We start from the raw sequence: 23836 nt of genomic DNA on the forward strand, positions 1-23836 counted from the left end.
TCATCATTTGAATTAATTCACTTTGTGGCCCATTTGCAAAGGGTTCCTTATTTCTATGCCATTATGCATTCAATAACATGCACTGCACAGTACATTATTTTGTCCCTTGTTCAACCATTCTGTGACTCAACCACCCCCTACATGTTACCACAACACATGCTAATTTATGTAGTACAATGCATTAAATACCTATAATTGCAACCCTAATGTAACAGGATATTTTTGAGTAAATTCACTTTTCTAGACCGGTTTACTAGAAGTTTGTGATTTGTAAATACTTTCAACATAAATCAGCCAGTAACAGCAGCAATGAAAGCACATAAGAAATTTACTCCCCAGAAAAATGTATACAAAGCAGTATTTATTTACATTTTATACTCTACGCACAATTATGCTGAGCTGCATCTTGGTTCCAAAATATAGTATAAATATATACATGCAGATTTTATAATAAAATACTTAAATAAAAAAGGTAATTACAATAAAACTGTATACAAATTCTTTCTCACAGATTCAAGGTAAGGCTCTTACAGCAAGTACATTTTATTCAAATGTGCCTATAAAATTATAACTGTGCTATGTAATGAAAACATTGATAACAGCTCAATTACAATTTCTGCTGTATATAATACTTTTTTCTTCTTGTAGATTTAACAGTACCACAGCTTAACTACCACAAAAGACATTTAATTACTTCTATACCAGATGTGTAGATGAATTTTAGGTACACATGGAAGTGACAAGTTCACATTTCAATAACATTTAGAGACATTACAGAAAGCTGTATATTGAATGTTTGTAGAGAATGTATTCACAATTCATTTTCTGATCCAGTATGGCTTAAAATATATAGATAAATACATGAAATGCATTGCTGTTGACACTTCTTAGTGTTTTTCCTTTTTATTTAAATAAGAGTTGGGTAGCAAAATACATACATATACATAAAACAGAAAGTGTGCAACAAACTTATTCTCAGTCTTTTATGTTTCACTTGCTGTTCTGGCTATTTTCTTCAGACTGAAGACATCGCAGAATGTGCAAAATGACGTGGTAGCAGAAAATATATTGATCCTAGGAGGGAAAAACAAATTCTGAAAATATGTGCATACACAAAAATAATATATGGAGCAATTTGTAATTCCAACCCACCTCTAGTACTATACATACTACTTTCTTTTTTATTATATATTTAAGGCTGAGTGTCAAAGAATGGCAGACACTAGCCAGTTCACTTACCTGGTTAATAAATAATGAAAGAATGAATTAAATTGTATCTAGCAACAGTATTTAGCTCACATTTTCTCATTATACCAGTTCTGTGACACAGAGGGATAAAGCACTCCTCAGTTAGTCTAGTGGGTCCAGGCACTGGAGGGGAGTGGACAGGAGTAAGAAGACAATGGTCAGGTTTCCCACCCTCATGGAAGGTTTCTAATAATATAAGCTGCACTACTGTGCTGTCTGACAAGGGCAGGGTCAGAAAGTTATAGCAAAAAAAACAAGGACTACAGTACACCAGATGTAACCATTTTCCCCTACAGGCAAGTTTTAAAACAAAGGTCTTCATTCCTGATACTTCCCCATAAAGAGTGGAGTTAGCCCATGGTTGCAAAACAGACATTCTGGGCAGAGAAGGGAATTCCTAGGACACAGGTGCTGGTTAGTGCACAGCATGAACAAAAACAGTATATATTAAAAAACACTGCTACACATTTACATTCTTCTCTAAGCAAGGCTGCTAAGCCATCCACAAGCTTTACACATTACGTGCTGGACACATGAACACAAGTAAACCTTTTTGGAGGAACAATGTACACAATATGCCATACAAAGCAAAAGAATATAAAATACTTAACATAAAAGAAAGGAAAAATAATTTAAAAAAAGCATTTGTGTGAAGATCCTTACCGTAAAAGTACATGCTTCAATAATAGGATAACTGTTGCACAAATTCATAAAATGGTTGGGTATTCATCAAAAGCATACATTTATCTTCTAGCCTTATCATTTTAGCAATCAGAAATCTCTATAGGTGCACGACTGCATTCTCAAGCTAAAACAAAAAAGTGCATCACACACCCTACTCTGTTGCTAAAGCCACAGGAGGATGCAAAAAAAAGATTTTTCAACAAATGTTCTTGGGGATACTAAAGAAATAAATGAAAGCCTAAACCAGAAGTCTCAAACTCAAATGACTCGAGGACAACATGAAGTTAACCTCGCTCAGTTGAGGGCTGCTGGAGCTCATAATTAAAAAAAAAAGCTTAGAGCTCCTTGCTGATAATGTTTTACAGATACAGTTGTGCTTTAATGCTTCTGAACCATCATTCATCCAAGGGATGCACAAAAGCTGCACAACTGTACATCTGGCAGCAAAACAACATTATGCAGTGAGCAGTTCTACCCAACAATTATAAATTCTTGCCAATATACAAGAAAACAAATTCACTGCTAATTTTACCTCAAAAATGTTCACATTTCACTAAATCCCTTAAATCTCCTATTATTCCAAATGAACATGCAGCAGAGGTGTTTTCTAAGATAAAAATACCACAGGGCCTAACAATATCTCTGGTTGTTTAATTACCAGGCATGTCCTGGCAGACACACTCCTCTAACTGTTTAACCTAAGTTTAGCTACAGGTTTTGTCCTTGACACTCCACAAAGGAAGCCCTAACATCAGCACCAGGATTTATAAACCCATCATCCTGATTAGTCTCATCTGCAAAACCATGGAACATATTGTAAATAACCTTATAAACTGTAATGTGATATATATCTCATTCAACTTGACCCGCAACAGTTTGGCTTAGTAAAGGGAAGATTCTGCCTAATGAATTTGGTTAACGTCTTTGAGGGGGTTACACAGGCTGCTGACAGTGGTCATGCTGTTTACTTGGTATATCCTGACCTGGTCAAGGTGTATGACACCATACACCATGCAGGCATTGCAAGCAAGTGTAACAGTTTATAGAGTCCTAAGCGGTAATAGTAATAGCAAACTGCCTAAAAGACAAAATGCACAAAGTGCAAGTGGCAGGTGCCATATCAGAAAGTATGAAGGTAACCATTAGTGTCCCTCAGGGCTCAGGGCTGGGACTCTTCCTTTTCAGCATTTATTTTTTGATCTCCAGACTGAAAACCAAGATATCTAGCTAACTAGGCCTGGAGCCACATTTCACAGTATGCTAATTAAGCATATTCATGACATTAGATTTCGAGTCACAGTTAGGGAGATTTGACATGGTTTGTCTTATATTACTTAAAATGAATAAAAGGAACTCATATAATGGGGTTTGGCAATTAATACATCTAAAAGCTAAGCTGTTAGAGGTATACACCTTTTTGCCATACCTGTCAACAGGTTTGCTGTCTTTATAACTGAGAATTGGGTTAGAAGAGGGAGTGTTTATAGTATGTTTGTCAGTATCCAAAGAAATGATTGCACAGGCACAGGGATTTTTAAACAAGAACTTATGGATATCAGGCACCTTATAAAATCTTTCTGGTTAATTAGGGGGCAGAGACTGAGAGTCTGGAGACCCTAAAGCAAGGAAGGTATCTTCTAGAGCACCCAAGAACTTGAGGCATAGAAACAGGCTTAGGGGTATTCATATTCAAAAGTTCATAGTATCTTTTCTGGGATTCAGAAACTTCCCCACCCCACCCCACTTTTAAATGTCTTTCATTTTAGCAATATTTCCCCACAGGATATTTCCTCATTAGGGGTATCAGATGATAAGGTGTCTTCTGCCTCAGATTCACATCCAGTGAGAGAAGCAATTTGAGTGGTATAATATAGCCAATCATGGTCACAGTCTGAAAATGTGTCTTTTTCTGAACTCTCTTCCTTTTGACAGATATAGAAATACAGGGACAGGAAAAGTTTGAAAAGGATGGAACAGCTTTAAAAAGACCTTATGCAAAACTGAATATGTTTTCTTTATTCTCTTTATAACTGGAAAGGGTAGGAAGTAGGGAAATGTTATCTGTTATCAGTGTTCTAAGTCCATTACTTAGGAGTGTATAGATGTACAGTCAAGTAGAAGCCTTAGGCTTGACCTGATAAGTAAGCAATGGATGTCCTCTATGATTAAAAGTTGGTGGACACCTTCCTCTCTCTCATATAATATAATTCTACGTTCTCCCTTTCCAGTTGTTTGGTCTGATCAGGCATTCAAGTATCCTGAGCCATAACAGCCCTCAGATGGGATGTGCTAGGTGGAGCAGGAAAAACAATCAGAAGGTGGTTCAGGGTTTGCAAATAGACCTCAGTAGAATCATTAGTCTCAGACTCAAAGACAGAAGAGGACATAGTTATTAATCACCTCTAAGATTTTCTCCTTTTTCTTTATCTGTGTGGGAGTGGGGGCACAGAAAAGGAGGACAAAGCCATAGCTTCTCTCATCAAGCCCTGAAGATATTTGTTCTCCAAGAATGAAAAGAGTTCAACTTACTTCTAAAAAGCTTCAGGGGTAAATCACTGAAAAGATATTATAATATTTAATGTCATGTTCAGCCCCTTTGCAAAACAAACAACTGGTATGGGAATCTTTGCATGCTAACTGATGCCCGCACTCACACTTTCCTTTTTGATGGATATATACAACTTTCACACTAAAAGTTACACAGAAAGAGGAACAGTCCCCAATGGGCTAGTTATCTGACTGAAAGCTGTTCACTGAAGCCAACCATATAGAAAACTACATGCAATGCTGACTGGCAAGAAAGCTTTGAATTTTGGCAAGTCCATACATCCCTCTTATGCATGTCTGCTCATGCTAAGGGTGAACTTATGGCATGTGGTGAAGGTGCCTGAGACTTGGGAGGATACATTCTATCTATAAGGAAAACTATAACAGGGATCTTATGAAGAACATTCAAGATCATACCAAGTACAGTTAACAAATTCAAAAAAATAAATAAAAAGCTACCTTATATGCACTGAATTATTAAGGAGTGATGCTGTCTCACCCTAATTCCCTGTTTCAGTACAATAAATACACATACAAACAAAATGTAAGGGGTGCAACAGGTAGCAAAGTTGCCTTTGCTGCACAAGGCAGTAAGTTCTATTCCTATACAAAGCAGACAGACTGCTGACACTGCAGCAGAAATGAAATCCCTCAGTACTCTTCTAGGGATCCCCTTTCCCTTATACCAATCGATGGCAGTGGGTTCTAGTCCTATAAAAAGCAGACTGATTGCTGAGACTGCAACAGAAATGAAATCTTTCAATACACTTGTAGGGATCCCCTTTCCCTTATGCCAATCTCCCATAAGTGTCCTATTACATTCTACATTAACTATCATCCATGATCAGAAATAAATTAACCCTTTACTTGTCAATGTAATCTATTAAAATTATCTGGAGAAAGTTTAAAATCAATTAAATATGTCCTGTGGAATGGCAGGTTCCCTATAATACTCTTTAACTCTATTACCCAATGATCTCCCAACAGTTTCTCTGAAGTATACCACATTGCTATTAATTTTACCATCTTTAATTTAATTTAATCTTGTGGACTATTTAAGCCACTGTTCATGCCACAAGGGCAGGGAAAATTTAATGTATACAGCTTCAAGTTGTCAATAAATCTTAACAATCAATAAGCATATTTTTGGACTTATGTATATATTTCAACATTAAAATCTTTGCCAAGAAACAATCTTTCCTATGACTAGAAAAGGAATAGCAGCACCTCGACAATTTACAGCATCAACCTGAGAAGCTACTTCATTATACATTGCACAACACATAGTGAATATTCATCAGGAAAGAGTCACAAAATGTATTTCTACCTTCCTGCATGATTCCTACTAATCTACCTTAATGCTTTTATTATTAAACTCAATTTTAATTCTCCCTCCGGTGTCAGTTCTTCAGGATCAAGAGGTCTCAGTCATCAGACAACTGCTGCTATTCTTTAAATATCCAGCTCCGAAGAGTTACACATCACTTGAATGAGAATAATGCCATGTAAGCTGAAACAACAGCTGTGTGAAGTATTAAAAAACAGGAAATATATATGTATGACTTACTGTACCTTTTAATTACAGCCTTTTTCATTCACAAATACAAACTCAAAATGATTAGACTGAGAAAAAACAGAATTATTGTGGGAAATAAAAAGCTAATAAAGAGAAGACATTAATGGGTTCATTCAAATACTACTATGGTAAGCAACTCACACAACTGCACTTTGTAATTTCACCGATTTATGTCTTCATTATAAGGGAGGGGTACACAGCTGAACATCAAAAAGACAGCAGGAGGCCATGGATGGCAAATATGATAAAACTGTATCCTGCCTTGGAAACAATCTTGCTTGTAATGCCCAGTAAATGTGTAGCAGGACAAGTCACTGCTTAGTAGACAATGGTAGAGGACTCCCTACATACAACGCAACTAAAACTGAAAGACCCCTGTTGGAATGAGGTCTGATGTGCTCTTACTCCCCGAGTTATAACTGAAACCAATACAGGCTGGAGGTCAGTTGGAACAGTCTTCTTACCCACACAGGTACCACAGCAAAGTTAACATGACTAATCAGACTTGCTGAACTTTTAGTTCTATAAATGTATGTAAACAGCTACTTTCTGAGCTCCACAGTATGTGATGTATTAACTCTAATAAATGTATAGTCATTCTGCCTCCTCCCTGCCACATTTCCAACAAGCTGCAACATGTTCATCAGCATTCTGTTGACCGAAATAATAGGAAGGATGCTGGATCCTTTGATTAAGTGCAGTCTCTGACTCTACTTTAGGCAAAAGGGGTTAGGAGAAACGGCTATCCTATCCTTCTGGAAAACTAAGCAGGGAAGTATGTAGTGCTCTGAAGTAGTGAACAGGTCAGTCTCTGAAAGGTCCTCACTATGGAAGACTCATACCAGGCATGACCTTTAAATCTATAACTGCAGGACAAGAATGAAAAAGACACACGGTCCACCAGCTTAATGACTTCTAGGGAACATTAACTCTGAGACAGTGGTGCCCCTTGTCTACAAGTCCACAGCAAGATCAACATTGTCTTCTCCCACAAGGAATATGTCCTTGTGCCCCATTGCTTGTTTAGGTATATCAGGATGGACTGGTCATCTGATTGGAAAGGACATAAGGAGTGGAAAATGCTCTCTCTAACCAGAAAGACCATTCTTTTTCTTTTCTTCTTTTTTAATCATGTTTATCCGACCTTAACAATAAGTACAGACACATGTCTGTAATCCATAATAAAAAATGTAACTTCTACAAAACACATTTCTTCTACAGGATTCATCCATCTCAAGACCAACAGCCGCAACCCTTTGTGAATATATACAAATGCTTACACCTGGGCATCATGGATATTTTAAATGGTATATTATACCATATGTAACATCTAGTATATACATGCTCACAAACATCAAGCTTTCCTAGTAATGTATCACTTGTAAGGAATTATATATTCCCTTATATTATCCAAAGATCCACTAGCTAAGCAGTCTGCAGTATCCCACATGTACTCCAAAGCGTCTAAAGTCAAGAAATAAAACATAACTCTGGCAGAGGGTAAGACAAAATGCTTATCTCTAGCTGATGTGCCTATAGAGACTTACACCTTCTCCCACAGGAATAAAGCAACATGATTAGTTTTGACTTTTTATTCGGTGAATGGATAGGCTTTCTTGTTTAGTAGACTTAATGACAATGCATCTGCTTGTCCCAGGTTATAAGGCTTTGGAAGAGAGGAGGGATCAGGACAGCTGAATGAGGTGGCCTTTTGAAATGGTAGAGGAAAATTCCACCTAATGTGTCTCTTTCGAATTATAGCCAGTGGGTTATAGGTAAAGCTGACCTGTTTGCCTGTTTTTTTAACCCACACCTTTCCAAGTTCCAGTTACTTTTCTTGTTATCTTAAAGTTGCACACATTAGAAGATACATACACGATAGAGATTACTTAAAAGAACATTTAAACATCAGCCTAATAGAAGGTAGCTACTACACCCACATGGAAAAACAGTTATATTGCTTTAGCAAGTAAAGCTTCATCAAATTCATCCTATAGAAAAACAAATCTTTTTATCTGGTGATCATGACACCTTAATCAACAAGGAATAGCACACTCCTGTACAGGGCTCATTCGATCTATTAATTATTACTCCAGTGCCCTCTTTTTCCAGGTCTCGTGAAAACATGGCAATGAGTTCTACTTAACTGAAATCTAAAAAGTTCTGGACAGTGTTCTCTTTTACAGAGCTATTTCTGGCCATTGCATATTTAGAATTCCGAGAGGTTGGCTATAAGTTCAGATATTTTTCTACTTAAATATATGGCTGCCTCTAGACTAGCTTAATCAACCACCTTTTCACAAGAGTAAACCTCCAAGAAGAGATTTAAGTCTCTAGACGACATCAGCTAGAGATTAATATTTTGTCTTACCATCTACCACAGTTATCCTTGTATTATCTGGAGCTCTACCTCTCTTACATTCATGTTAAACCTCACTTTCCTGCATGCTGAAATTTTCCTGTCCCCTGACGCTACCACTCTTTACTGTCCCTTCTCACGTTATTCCCTAATGCAATCTCCCAATGCTGGTCACTCCCACTGGAGATGGACTTTATGTCCTAACTACCAAATGCGATATTTAGCCCCACTTCCTACCTCCATAACTCACTATTTAATACAACACTACTGCCATCACCCTATGATGCCTTTCACCTGTATCTAACTCACTGCCACTCTATGGTCCAATTTGTTCTAATCCAAGCCTCCAACTTTCCATAATGGCTCCACCACTAGCTTGCTTATTTTCTACATCCATTTCTTTGTTTTTCCCTTAATTTAATGTTTGAACTCCCCTACATTACATCCCCTCACAAATTCTCTCTTTACACATGCCTCCACCCTTTCCACCTTACTCCACCTTTGCTTGCTCCTTCCACTTCAAACATACAGAATAACTGTCTCCTGTCGTATTTCCAACTCGCCCTCCCACCACACTTCTTCCCCAACTGTCAGAGGAGACCTATACTATCCATGCATTAACACTGGCTGCAAACTCAGCACCTGTATAGTACAAGTGCTCTCTAATCAGTAATGTTGTCTATCTGGCCAGTTGCACACAATGCCCTAAGTTTTATGTAGGAAAAACTAATCAGGAGTTAAAAGAATTAGAGAGCACTTGTACACGAATAGAAGATACAAGAAGTGCACTGGCCAAACATATTATACAGGCAGGAAAGAAACATACATTTCAGTTTACTGTGATGCAAGTTATACATCCAGATAGAAGGATGAGAGATATTAAAAATATTACTGAAAAAGCTGAACAAAAATGGATAATACAGCTACAAGCCGATAAAAGTTTTGGGTTAAATGATTCCATTAGTTTGAAATCTTTTCTAAAAGATAGGAATCTAATACATTAATCATTTGTTGAGTACTTATATATTTTTATATATTTTTTTATATATTTTTCATGTTTTAACATAGATTGTATATTTATAATAATATGAGCAAGCTATATACATATAACAAGTGATTGCAGTTTGATTGTAAAGTTATTTAAAATGTTCTATGTATTTAGCTTTTTAGTCAGTTTTTAAGTGAAGGATGTGGATGCTAATTGGTATAACTTGTTGCTACGACAATTGATTTAATGATTACTTGAACCTGCAGAAGGTTTTTAATTTAAATAGATGACTAATGTGGGTGATGTTATGACAGTCTGAGGAAGCATGGTGGATCCATGTGAAAGCGCTTACACTTTGTATTTTTACACTTTTTTTTGTACTTTGCATTTTCTTTGTCTGTTTTTTTGTCAGTATTAAAGTTTTATTTAGCTTGAGCCATGCTGCTGTATTCATGAATTTTTACTTGGACCACTGTCAAACTGTTATGATAGATAAGTAATCCCTGCAAGTAACACTTCCCATGACTTGCTGTATTCTTACATACAAACTGATAATTAATGGAACTCTTTGTCAGTTATTCCATTTTGTGGGATAGCACTGAATGAATAAGAAAGGTCAAGATAAGCAAAATTAGAAGTTATGTACCTACCATAACGTTCCATGTTAGTTGTCTTCTCTCGCCTTCTTTCTTGCTGGATGGGTTTGGAGCCGATCCTCGGCTCCGACTCGGCACTTGCTAAGCTCGAGAGCTAATTTTACCAGCTCGAGGCAACCCTATATCCCATGATGCAAGGCGGAGACTACCTAGATCTCGTTTGGTAGCTAAAGAAATAGTAATATTTTCTTCCAACTGAAGAGGAAGAAAATTAACAATACTAAATAACATCATAATCCTCTAGATAGGCTCAACCTAATGTAGTGACACTAGAAGCTGAACAGCTAGAAAAGGAATAAACCTCTTAATAGAAGATGCATAATCTTCTCGGTCTGACCAGGCTAGGGGGATGGAGGGCGGGACGCAAGAAAGAAGGCGAGAGAAGACAACTAACATGGAACGTTATGGTAGGTACATAACTTCTAAATGTTAAGTTGTCAATCTCGCCTTCATTCTTGCTGGATGGGACCGCGTCCCCAGCACCTTTATCCTGGGTGGCTCAATGGAATAGACTCTTGAGAACGGTGGAACCAAAATTCGCTCTGTCTCTGGAGGCCAAGTCTAATTTGTAATGTGAAACAAAGGTATGAGGAGAGGCCCATGTGGCTGCTGCACAAATAGTGTCTATTGGAAGCCTAGCTTGAAAAGCTGTGGATGTAGCTAGAGCTCTGGTAGAATGGGCTTTTGGCTTAGAAATCAACTCTTTGCCTCTGAGCTGATAAATGTAAGTGATCACAAAAGACAGCCATCTAGATAAAGTTACCTTGGAAACTGGAAGGCCTTTCCTGTTCTCTGCATAGGATAGAAACAGTTGATCAGATTTCCTAAAAAGTTTAGTTTTGTCCAGATAATATCTGAGCTGGAGGTGAACATCAAGACAATGTAACTTTTGTTCCGCTCTATCAGAATAATTCGGGAAAAACACTGGAAGATCAATGGATTGATTCAGGTTAGTCTGCGATGCCACTTTTGGTAAGAAAGATGGATTAGTCCTTAGAGATACCCTATCTTTGTGGAAAATTAAATAGGGAGGACGAATGCAGAGAGCATGAAGTTCAGATACTCTCCTGGCAGAAGTAATGGCGACTAGAAAAAGTGTCTTCCAAGAAAGAAATTTCAAAGAACAGGCAGCTGCAGGTTCGAAAGGGGGAAGAATCAAGGATGTTAAAATTAAATTTAGATCCCACTGTGGTGGGGGGTCTCTAATCGGAGGTTTAAGTAAAAAGATACCTCAAAGGAATGCCTTGCAAAGCTTATGTGACATAATGTTGTGGCCCAAAAAGCCTATATGAAAATTTGAAATGGCTGCCAGTTGAACTTTCACTGTGGAAGAAGAGGATCCTGAATGAAAAATCTCAGCCAGGAAGTCCAATACCGAATGAATCGGAGCAGTATAGGGGCCTATGTTCCTAGCTTTTGCCCAGAAAGAGAAACATCGCCATTTACTAGTGTAAATCTTTCTGGTAGAAGATTTTAGGGAAGCTACTATGATATCCCGGACGGGATTAGAAATCATAGGAAGCCTGGCTAAGGATGGAAGTGGAGCAACTAAGCAGTGAGGTTGAGAGAAGGTATGGATTGGTGCAGTTGACCCGACTGGTGGGTCAGAAGATCTGGAACCGGGTCCAGATGCCATGGCTGTACCAAGAGATAACGATGTAGGAACGGAAACCATATCTGTCGAGGCCAATAAGGGGCGATGAAAATCAACTTGGCTCTCAAGGCGGTTGCTTTCTGAATTAGCTGAGGTATCAGCGGAAAGGGGGGAAATGCATAAAGAAGTCCCCGGGGCCAATCTTGGGTTACAGCGTCTCTGGGGGGATGGCCTGGAAGGGGGAAGAGAGAAGAAGAAGTCTGGGCATTTGCTGTTTTGAGGTGTAGCGAAAAGGTCGCAGCAAGGAGGGCCCCACTTTTGAAAAATCTCTTCCGTCATTGATTGTTTGAGAGACCACTCGTGAGGCATGAGAATAGCTCTGCTCAATCGGTCCGCTATGATGTTGGATTTTCCGGGGATGTGCGTTGCTATCAGAAACCGCTGAGAAGAGATTGCCCATTGCCAAAGTCTGAGAGCTTCTCGACACAGTGGATAGGACTTGGTTCCGCCCTGTTTGTTGATATACCACACTACGGACATATTGTCCGTTTGGATTGCAATAGTTCCCAGGGGAAGAGAGTCGTTGAGGGCTTGCAACGTTAAAAGCACCGCTCTCATCTCTAGGACATTTATGTGCAGATGGTATTCCAAAGGTTGCCAAGTGCCATGGACCATTCTGCCCTGATAATGCCCCCCCCCCCCCCACCCGATCAGGGAGGCGTCCGATGTAACAGTGGCAACCAGGGCTGGAGGAACAAAAGGTCTGCCCCGATGGACTTGAGGGGACGATATCTACCAGGTCAGATGTCTTTTGCAAGTTGGAGTTACTATGATCTCGTGACGCATGGGAAGTTGTTGAAAAGACCATTGGGCGAATAGCATCCATTGTAGAAGACGCATGTAAAAGCTGGCAAGGGGAAGAAGTGTTATGGCGGCCGCCATAAGACCCAATACTTTCAGAGCAAATCTGGCCTGAATTCTGTTGCTGAGAAGAATCACCTGGACGTGTCTTTGAATGTCCAAGATCCTTTGGTCTGTTAACTTTGCTGAAAGTTGTACGGTGTCCAATTTTGCGCCTATGAAAGTAATAGATTGACAAGGCGACAAGGCAGATTTTTTGAAATTTATAGAAATCCCTAGCTGTCTGCAAATGTGAATGGTGTAATGTCTGGCTTGGAGAAGGTGATGCCTGGTGGTGGCAGTGAGGAGCCAGTCGTCTAGATATGGAAACACCTGGAATCCTTGACGTCTCAGGTGAGCCGTAACCACTGCCATACATTTGGTGAACACTCTGGGGGCTGTAGTGAGTCCAAAGGCCAGGGCTCTGAATTGGAAGTGACTGGTCCCCAGCCGAAAGCAGAGAAATCTTCTGGATCGTCTGTGAATCTTTATGTGATAGTACGCATCCTGAAGATCTATCGAGCACATCCAATTGTCCTTGCCCAGAAAGGGTAGAATGGACTGAAGCGTGACCATCCGGAATCTTGATTTCTTTACAAACTTGTTTAGTTTGCTCAGATCTAATATTGGTCTCCAGTCCCGTGTCTTTTTTGGAACTAAAAAGAACCTTGAGTAGATTCCGGATCCTATTTGGTCCGCTGGGACTGGCTGGATGGCTCTTTTTACTAGCAGTTTTGATATTTCTATTACTGCTAGTTCCCTTAGACCGGGTGGAACATCTGGAAGGGTTCCCTTTTGCTGAATTGGGGTTTGAATAAAGGGAATTGTGTAACCTTCGGATATAATCGACTGTACCCATTTGTCTTGAGAAAGGGAAAGCCAGGCTATTGGGTACAGCGATAATTTTCCCCCGACTGCCTCCGAAGGCGGACAATCGGGCAACATCTCAGGGATGCTGGAAGGGTTTGTCAGAAAGAGGCTCTCTGCTACCCTGATTCTGCGGACCCCCTCTGCCCCTAGGGCGGCGTCTATTATTGTTACCCCCTCTGCCTCTGGGGGTAAACTGACTTCGTGCGTCAGGCGTGACTCCTTGAGATTTGGAACCACATTTTCCCTCCCTTCTGTCCTTTGGGGTAAGGTCTTGAAGGGGTGGAGAAACGGACTCCTACGGCAGAAAGAGTCTTGCCATCTTGTTCGCATCTAGTCAAAGTGTCTTTCACTTGAGGTCCGAACAAGGTTGAACCATCAAAAGGGGAGTTTGTGAAGGACGCCTTGAAGGGGTCTGCAAAATTACAAAGCCGCATCCAGGACTGACGCCTTAAAGCCACTCCTGTGCCTGCGGCCCTACTCGCTCCATCGGCTGCATAAGAAATGAGCCGCATAGAGGAGTTCACAATGGAGTTAAGGATTCCTAGCTGAGAGCTAATCTTATCCTGAGACCCAGCAGCTGACGGATCCTGTAAAACTTCTCCCAACTCTTTAAGAACATCTCTTTGAAGGCGGGTGAAGTGGCACAAGTAGTTCAGCGATCTCATGGCAAAGGTCGCTGAAGAAAAAATCCGCTTGCCGTACCTATCCATAGTCCTAGAATCCTTGTTAGGAGGATGGACAGGTACTGAAGGATCAGCTAGTTCCTTCTTGGTGGCAGCAGCCACCACCATGGCATCAACTGGGACACCCTTTGTCAAAAATTGTCTATCTGGTGGGGCCGTAATAAATTTTGAAGGCCTCCTAGGGATAGGTTCCACCGAATCCGGAGCCATCCACGCCTTCCGGGCCACTACCTCCATAAGAGGGTCGAAAGGCGGAGACACCCAGGAGGTGGAGGGTCAAGATCCGAATGCCTCCAGGTATACTGACTCGTCCTCGGAAGGATTAAGGGAGGGCCAGTTCCCCCTCTGCCTAAGGAGTTCAAGGATGTCTGAGAATGAGACATCCTCAGAGGAGGACCTTGGGGATCCCTCCGACTCATCCAGGTCAGTATCAGATGTTATAGACTCGGGGGAGTCTAGATGTTTCCTCTTACATGTCCTCTTACGCGGAGGTTCACCTGACGGATCAGGAGAAGCCTCAGAAGAGGAAGATATTCCCACTGGGGAAACCTGAGGCGTTGGATCTCTGGGTCCGGGAGCAAGAGAGTGGGAAGAGACGTCAGCAGGCACTGTAGTGGGAGGAGCTGATGGAACTGTCCGTTGACTAAGCCCAGGGGCTAGTACACTCCTCATCACCTAGAAGGCTCCCCCGTCAGAGAGACCAGAAAGTTCCCGCTCCGAAGAGATAGGAACCCCAGGCCTCACCGAGAGGGAAGGCTCTGAGGCAGATGTCGGGGCTGAGCTCACCAACGCCGAAGCCCCAAGAGGGAGAACGGGGTCGGACAAGGGTCCAATGCCACTCGCCCCCTCGGAGCCGACGAGAGAGACCAGACGCCCGTATCCCTCCAATGAAGGCCTCAAGGAGGAAATCGGAGCAGAGGACGACGGAGCCAAAAGGGGTGGTATCGGCTCCGAAGCTACAACGATGACGGTTCTGAGGAGCTCCGGCTCCGAGCTCTGTAAGAGAGTCAAAGGAGGAATGTTTGGTGGATGTGAAATAGCTACCGTCTGTTGAGATGGGCTATGGAGCATTTGGGCCAATGCCTGAGACTTTAATAGTCTACTCACCACTCTCTCAAGGTCATGATCAGACAGCCTGGACAACCGAGAAGAACGGCTCCAATGGCTCCGCTCCGAGAGCAGGGGAGATCTCGGAGCCGAACGTATGGACTCTAATGAAGGGGATCGAGATCTCTTTTTAGAGATCGATGGAGCCAACGGAGCCGACACTGAATGTCTAGATTGGGCAGTATTGGCGCCAGATGGAGCTGATACTGTGACAGCTATGGTGGAAGGATCGGCTCCGGCCGGAGCCGATCTCGACCCTGGTGAAGGTAAACCAGAAGCCGATGGCTTGGAACTTTCAGCCGAAGGCTTAATAGGTTTCGAGGGCTTCCCCGGCGCCGACTTAGTCGGGGAGCTCTCGGGCTTTAATAAGCCCTTTAATATCAACTTATTTCTGCGCTCCTGCAGGACTCTTGGGCTGAAGGCATGACAGATAGCACAAGAGTCCTGCAGGTGCAGAGGTCCCAGGCAATAAACACAAGAAGTGTGACCGTCTGTCAGAGACATCTTCTGACAGCACGAGTCACACTTCTTGAAGCCTGAGACCTTCGTGTCCTTCGACATAACTGTGTCGAAGAAACACAAGATGTAAAACACAAAACACTAACACACACACACAAAAAACACCCAATCCAACAAATTAAGCAAGACAGGGATAACACACAGTCATACACAAACAATCCCTGACAGGAAAAAATTTAGGAAGGGGAAGGCCTAAGGCCTAGCTAGGGAAAAGGGGATAAATAACTCGAAAAAAAAAGGAACACTAATGGGAATAGGGTTAAAGTAAGCGTTAAGGTTAACAAAAAATAACTATAGATATGAAAATATTAAAGGGGGTAGACTAAAGTCTTAAATTTAGTCACTTACCTGGAGCTGGTAAAAAAAGGCACCTCGTTAGCGAAGCGGCAAATGAGATCTGGGTAGTCTCCGTCTTGCATCATGGGATATAGGGTTGCCTCGAGCTGGTAAAATTAGCTCTCGTGCTTAGCAAGTGCCGAGTCGGAGCCGAGGATCGGCTCCGAACCCATCCAGCAAGAATGAAGGCGAGAATGACAACTTAACATTGTACCATTATCCTCTTTATCAAGTGCTGCTGTTACCGCTTCAAAAAATGCCATAAAATTCAAACATTATGAACTCCTCTTAACAAACTCATACACTTCCATATCTCACAGAGGTAGATGACTTACATAATTTGAGTAAGCCCCAATATGACTCTTCCTGTAATTTTAGACAGAATCCTGATCAGGCCTATGGATGTGAAATTGATGTGACTAACCCCCCCCCCCCCCCCCCCCATGAATGAGTCAACATGCGAATACATTTTACAGGACTGGTAAGTGTTTAGTCAGTTTTTTCTTGATTCTTCTTAATAAACCATCATGTATGATGTCTGGTCATATGGAACTTGAAATGTAGGAAGGAGAGGTCTCAATGACCTTACCCATTTCAGAAAAGTGGCATCTGAGACTCTTTCCCAGAACTTAAAGGATGGAGACAAACGTCATTTAGGTCTAGATGAGCAAGCCTGTGCAAGGTCAAAATAAATGAGGTCAAGAGCGAGATGGGTGAGCACAAGAAATCAGATAGTACAGTAAATAAACATGGGGGAGCAGCCTACAGAAGACCTACTGCTGCCATCACCCCATGTACTTTAAAGGAGTGATACTCATCCATGAAGGCAATTCCCACCAAGCCTCAAAAAAATAAGGTCACAGGCCTTTCTTAGAAGCCATAATAGACCCTCCTCAACCTAGGTCACGGAGCCCTGCCAGGCACAGAAAGATGCCTGGGGAAATAAAGTTTCTGGTAAAGCTGGGGACAGGAAGATATCTGAGGAAATATAGTTTTTGTAAATGAATGAGACTACTATGCACCAGCTAGTGGACTCAGTAGAATACTCACCAAGTGTAGACCAATTGAGCAAGCTCTGGTCACTCAGTTGAATGAAAGGAACTGCTAACCACTAGAGGATGTACTCCTTAAAGTGACTCTTCCAGCTACTCCTCTTGAGGGATTCTCATCATCTGCCAAAGAGGAAAACAAGTGAAAACTCAAATCTTCACTAGTTAACAAGCTTAGGACAAGCTGGGCCCAGGGACCATCAAATGGATGGACTTGCAGTCATGTCTGAAAAGCTTAAGCACTTCATGTGGGGAATTGCCAAACTGTCATCTGCCAGTCATGCCCCTAACAGCTTGCACCCAAGGCAGCTGCCCCATTTACCCTTCCTCAAGTACAACTCTATTTCATCTACCATATGCAAGCCTTTCTTTAACACACTTTATATATGTGTCTTCAAACCATTGTCCAGATGCAGCTTTATGTAATTTCTTAACATCCTCTACATTCTACTTCTCACATGTACTATACATTTCTTTTTATCTTACCTAACATTTTTTGTTTAATTATTACTTATGTTTTCCTTATTTTTGCAAATGTGACACCTGAAAAAGAAACATAGCCACAGCAGCTGCTCAGAACAAAAACTACACTGTTACATGTTAGCACATCTCACCTCCACATGCCTGGTCTCTGGAAAACAAAAACAATGCACACTGCTACAAATTTAAAACAAACTCTTGGCTGGCCAGCAAAACAAACTCTTGGCTGGCCAGCAACAGAACTACATCTTCTGCCACTGCCAAGTACAATGAGTTGTAAATATGCACAAAATACTTTGCCTAAACTCCACAACTTCAATTTAGCTTCCACCAACCCTCCCAAACACCATTCTTCTACAATTGTATTGTGCCTGTACAACTTACGCAGTTAGCATTGCTCAAGAAAAAAATGAAAGTTATGTGCTTACCATAATGATAGATGTTATATGTTGCCTGTTTCTACCTTCCTCAACAGATGGGTCTTCAGTTCCGACTTCAGCCACTTCAGACTTTTGGATCCACAGCTCAGGCTCGTGTCCCCTTACTCATAATCCCCCTATAAGTAGCAACATTAGGTCATATCAAGTTTGCCTATGATCCCATAACATAAAAACTATAATAATGATAGCAATATATATGAAACTCAGAAATATTAGGGAATATACGCCAGTCTGCTTTGGAACTGAAAGAGGATAAGACATAGGTTCATAGATTAGTAGGTTCATAGATTAGTACTAAGCTAACTGCCCTTGTGAGCCATTTTAAGCTTAGCCAATTATCCCTTGTGAGACTCAAACCCTACACTTTGTGTTTGTAAGGCAAACACCTTAACCATTAGGCCACCCTCCCAACATGGCTCAGGAAGCAGACTACAGCATTGTACCAGGAGCCCATAATATAAGGACTTCCACAAAATGGAAGAGGGAAGGAGGAAGGGAAGTTGTGGAAGGACAGAAACAGACAATACAGATCTATTGTTATGCAAAGTACATAACTTTCATATCTGATGTTTTTTCTGTCCACTCCTCAAGTGGATGAGACAGAGCCACCTAAGCGTCTCTGGCGGCATGGCCTGGAAGGGGCAAGAGAGAAGAAGAAGTCTGGGCATTTGCTGTTTTGAGGTGTAGCAAAAAGGTCGCAGCAAGGAGGGCCCCACTTCTGAAAAATCTCTTCCGTCACTGATTGTTTGAGAGACCACTCGTGAGGCATGAGAATAGCTCTGCTCAATCTGTCCGCTATGATGTTGGATTTCCCGGGGATGTGCATTGCTATCAGAAACCGCTGAGAAGAGATTGCCCATTGCCAAAGTCTGAGAGCTTCTCGACACAGTGGATAGGACTTGGTTCCGCCCTGTTTGTTGATATACCACACTACGGACATATTGTCCGTTTGGATTGCAATAGTTCCCAGGGGAAGAGAGTCGTTGAGGGCTTGCAACGTTAAAAGCACCGCTCTCATCTCTAGGACATTTATGTGCAGATGGTATTCGAAAGGTTGCCAAGTGCCATGGACCATTCTGCCCTGATAATGCCCCCCCACCCGATCAGGGAGGCGTCCGATGTAACCGGGGCTGGAGGAACAAAAGGTCTGCCCCGATGGACTTGAGGGGACGATATCTACCAGGTCAGATGTCTTTTGCAAGTTGGAGTTACTATGATCTCGTGACACATGGGAAGTTGTTGAAAAGACCATTGGGTGAATAGCATCCATTGTAGAAGACGCATGTAAAAGCGGGCAAGAGGAAGAAGTGTTATGGCGGCCGCCATAAGACCCAATACTTTCAGAGCAAATCTGGCCTGAATTCTGTTGCTGAGAAGAATCACCTGGACGTGTCTTTGAATGTCCAAGATCCTTTGGTCTGTTAACTTTGCTGAAAGTTGTACGGTGTCCAATTTTGTGCCTATAAAAGTAATAGACTGACAAGGCGACAAGGCAGATTTTTTGAAATTTATAGAAATCCCTAGCCATTTGCAAATGTGAATGGTGTAATCTCTGGCTTGGAGAAGTTGATGCCTGGTGGTGGTAGTGAGGAGCCAGTCGTCTAGATATGGAAATACCTGGAATCCTTGTGACGTCTCAGGTGAGCCGTAACCACTGCCATACATTTGGTGAACACTCTGGGGGCTGTAGTGAGTCCAAAGGGCAGGGCTCTGAATTGGAAGTGACTGGTCCCCAGCCGAAAGCGGAGAAATCTTCTGGAGTGTCTGTGAATCTTTATGTGATAGTACGCATCCTGAAGATCTATCGAGCACATCCAATTGTCCTTGCCCAGAAAGGGTAGAATGGACTGAAGCGTGACCATCCGGAATCTTGATTTCTTTACAAACTTGTTTAGTTTGCTCAGATCTAATATTGGTCTCCAGTCCCCTGTCTTTTTTGGAACTAAAAAGAACCTTGAGTAGATTCCGGATCCTATTTGGTCCTCTGGGACTGGCTGGATGGCTCTTTTTACTAGCAGTTTTGATATTTCTATTACTGCTAGTTCCCTTAGACCGGGTGGAACGTCTGGAAGGGTTCCCTTTTGCTGAATTGGGGTTTGAATAAAGGGAATTTTGTAACCCTCGGATATAATCGACCGTACCCATTTGTTTTGAGAAAGGGAAAGCCAGGCTATTGGGTACAGCGATAATTTTCCCCCGACTGCCTCTGAAGGCGGACAATCGGGCAACATCTCAGGGATGCTGGAAGGGTTTGTCAGAAAGAGGCTCTCTGCTACCCTGATACTGCGGACCCCCTCTGCCCCTAGGGCGGCGTCTATTATTGTTACCCCCTCTGCCTCTGGGGGTAAACTGACTTCGTGCATCAGGCGTGACTCCTTGAGATTTGCGGAACCACATTTTCCCTCCCTTCTGTCCTTTGGGGTAAGGTCTTGAAGGGGTGGAGAAACGGACTCCTACGGCAGAAAGAGTCTTGCCATCTTGTTCGCATCTAGTCAAAGTGTCTTTCACTTGAGGTCCGAACAAGGTTAAACCATCAAAAGGGGAGTTTGTGAAGGACGCCTTGAAGGGGTCTGCAAAATTACAAAGCCGCATCCAGGACTGACGCCTTAAAGCCACTCCTGTGCCTGCGGCCCTACTCGCTCCATCGGCTGCATAAGAAATGAGCCGCATAGAGGAGTTCACAATGGAGTTAAGGATTCCTAGCTGTGAGCTAATCTTATCCTGAGTCACAGCAGCTGACGGATCCTGTAAAACTTCTCCCAACTCTTTAAGAACATCTCTTTGAAGGCGGGTGAAATGGCACAAGTAGTTCAGCGATCTCATGGCAAAGGTCGCTGAAGAAAAAATCCACTTGCCGTACCTGTCCATAGTCCTAGAATCCTTGTTAGGAGGATGGACAGGTACTGAAGGATCAGCTAGTTCCTTCTTGGTGGCAGCAGCCACCACCATGGCATCAACTGGGACAACCTTTGTCAAAAATTGTCTATCTGGTGGGGCCGTAATAAATTTTGAAGGCCTCCTAGGGATAGGTTCCACCGAATTCGGAGCCATCCACGCCTTCCGAGCCACTACCTCCATAAGAGGGTCGAAAGGCAGAGACACCCAGGAGGTGGAGGGTCGAGATCCGAACGCCTCCAGGTATACTGACTCGTCCTCGGAAGGATTAAGGGAGGGCCAGGTTCCCCCTCTGCCTAAGGAGTTGATGATTGATGTGAAGATTGGGCTTGGATGGGGGTCACATGTCTTGGACCATTATTCTCATGTAATGCCCCACCCCACTCTAGAGGGGAAGCACCTGTGGTCACTGTGGCTTTGTGATGGCAAAAAAGAAACAGGGTTCCCCAGAGACACCTTTGAAGATTGAATCCACCACTCTATGCATGTCCTGCAAATGCTGATAAAATGAATCTGAAAACTCATTGGTTGATGTCGTATGGTTCATTAAACTGCCAGTGTCCACTAAAGAACTCTCATGTAATATCTTGGAAAGGAAATTAAAGCAATGGAAGAACCCATTGATCTCAATAGTTGGGAGAAACGGCCTGGCAGGTGACACTTGGAGGGAAAGCAGCTGTAGGGCTTGATCGCATACAGTGGATAATTTGTTTGCTGGTAATCTCACTAACTGAGTGGTTGTATCCAAATGGTCCCTTATGAACTCTAATGTCTGCGCTAGAGAAAACTGTGACTTGTTCGGCTTCACTGTGATTTTCACAACTGGAGCATAGTTGGAGTAGATAATTCCTGGCATGGATTAGTAGAGGCCGGGTAAGAGCACTGAGGAGCTAGTAGTTTAAGTATGGGAACACTCAGAACCCTTGCAGCCTGAGATAAGCTGCAACCACTGCCACAAATTTGGTGAACACCCTGGGGGTGGGATCTGTGGTGAGGCCAAAGGGCAATGACTCTAAATTGATACTGACTGACCCCCATCTGGAAGTGAAGGTACTTCCTAGACTGCCTGTCAATTTTAAAGTGGTAGTACACATCCTGAAGCTCTACTGGGCACATCCACTTATCCTTCCACAATACGGAGAGGACAGATTGCATCATGACCATCTGGAACTTTGTGTATTTGACATACTGGTTTAGATGACAGGTCCATGTTCGTTTTGGGCAAAAAAAAAAAGAATCTTGAGTAAGTTCCAAATCCTTGTTGGTCTGTTGAGACCTCTTGGACGACTTGCTTGTCTAGCACCTTTTTTATTTTCATAGCTACTAATTTCTTAGGGAGAGTGAAACAGGATGTTTCCTTTTTAATGGGGACGGACAAAGAAAGGGAATGTAGCAGCTCCTGGTACCTGTGGTGATGGATGTCGAGGCTTCTGGGTGAAGAGATAAGTGCCCCCCAACTGCCTCCAGACCGCACCAGTTGGGCAACCATTCAGAAGTGCTGATAAGGCCTCTTGGAGAATGGACTCCTGAAGCCTTTGTTCTGTGAGCATCCTCTGCAACGTGGTGATGTCCACCATTAGCATTCCCCTCCTTCTGCCTTGGGGGAATCTATCTCCAGAAGTGTCTGGAGCAAACCCTTGGGATTTCCTGAACTACAGTTTCTTACCCCTTTCTGGTTGCTAGAGAAGTACCTCAGGGAGGCGGAATACAAAACCGTATACTTACAGCAGAAAGGGTTTTCCCATCCTGTTCAATGCTGGAAAGTGCGTCTTTGACCTTCGGTCCAAACACAGTCAACCCATCAAAGGGGCTATTTATAAGGGATTTCTTAAAAGGCTTTGCAAAATCACACAAGTGCATCTAGGCTTGTCTCCTTACAGTTATGCCAGAAACCACAGCTCTGAAAACACATTCCATAGCATTGGAGATCAGATGCATGGATGGTTAGTTGCGAGATCACAGATTTCTTGTCCTCCACAGACATGGATCCTAAGAGATACTTGGAAAGCTCTTTAGTTAAATCTCTCTGAAACCTAGCCATATGTGTCAAGTAATTCAGTCACCTTGGGGAGAAGGGACTGAAGCATAAAGTTCTTTCTCAAATCTATCTAAAGCCCTAGATTCTCTGTTAGGGGAGTGGACAGATGAGCTCTACTTGGAGAGCTGTTTCTTACTGGCTGCACTACTTCCAGACCATCCACTGTGGGGCCCTTACTCCACAGGAAGCAATTTTTAGGAGCTGCAAAGTACTTGTTGGGTTTCTTGGGTGTTGGTCATATAACATACAGCTCCTTCCATGCCCACAGAGAAATGAAATCTACCATCTCATCAGCTGGGGGACCACCCAGAAAATAGCTGAGCCAGTTCCAAAAGCCTCAGAGAATACTGACACTTTCTGGGAAGGGGATTCTGAAAACCAACCTCATTTCTGTCTCAAAAGTTTGAGGATCTCCCCAAATGAAATGTCCTCAAGTGTTTTTTCTGGGGGACCTCTCCCCTTCATCAAAATCAGTGTCTTCTGCGTGACTCCTGAGGACAGTCAATGTGTCTCCTCTAACACGTGTGTTTCTGAGGGGCTTCATTGGGGGGAATGTTCTGAAGAGTACTCAGAAGACTGAAGGGTGCCCTGAGTAGGTACAGCCTAAACGCTAATAGGAACTGGCTGTCTCAACAGCATAGAGTGTGAAGGCACAGGACCCAGGGCTATTTGCTGTGGGGCAGGAGGACCCAAGAGGGGAAGAGAAGCCCATGCACCAACACGTGAGAGAGCTCTCTCAACCTCTTCAAATGCAGAAGCTGAGGGAGAACCCAGGACCACCCCAGCAGGTGCAGAGGCAACCAGACCAAAATGATTGATGGGACCACCCTTCTATTAACTTCAGAGCAGAACCCCTCCCACTGAATC

The 23836-nt window shown here is 42.5% G+C and overlaps 1 protein-coding gene across 2 annotated transcripts in view; it reads right to left on the minus strand.

Moving 5' to 3' along the window:
• Positions 1–343: 343 nt before the first annotated feature.
• The window catches only part of PTPN13 (protein tyrosine phosphatase non-receptor type 13), a 1949788-nt gene continuing 1926295 nt past the window's right edge, over positions 344–23836 (minus strand). For both annotated transcript variants that reach the window (XM_044079819.1, XM_044079818.1), the window contains one exon: positions 344–1074. In XM_044079819.1, coding sequence (XP_043935754.1) covers positions 991–1074 — 84 coding nt within the window. In that variant the 3' untranslated portion in view covers positions 344–990. The remainder of the gene's footprint in view (positions 1075–23836) is intronic.

This window comes from Protopterus annectens, chromosome 8.part0, assembly GCF_019279795.1.
Source record: "Protopterus annectens isolate FY-2018-M chromosome 8.part0, PAN1.0, whole genome shotgun sequence".
In the NCBI taxonomy this organism is placed as follows: Eukaryota; Metazoa; Chordata; order Ceratodontiformes; family Protopteridae; genus Protopterus; species Protopterus annectens.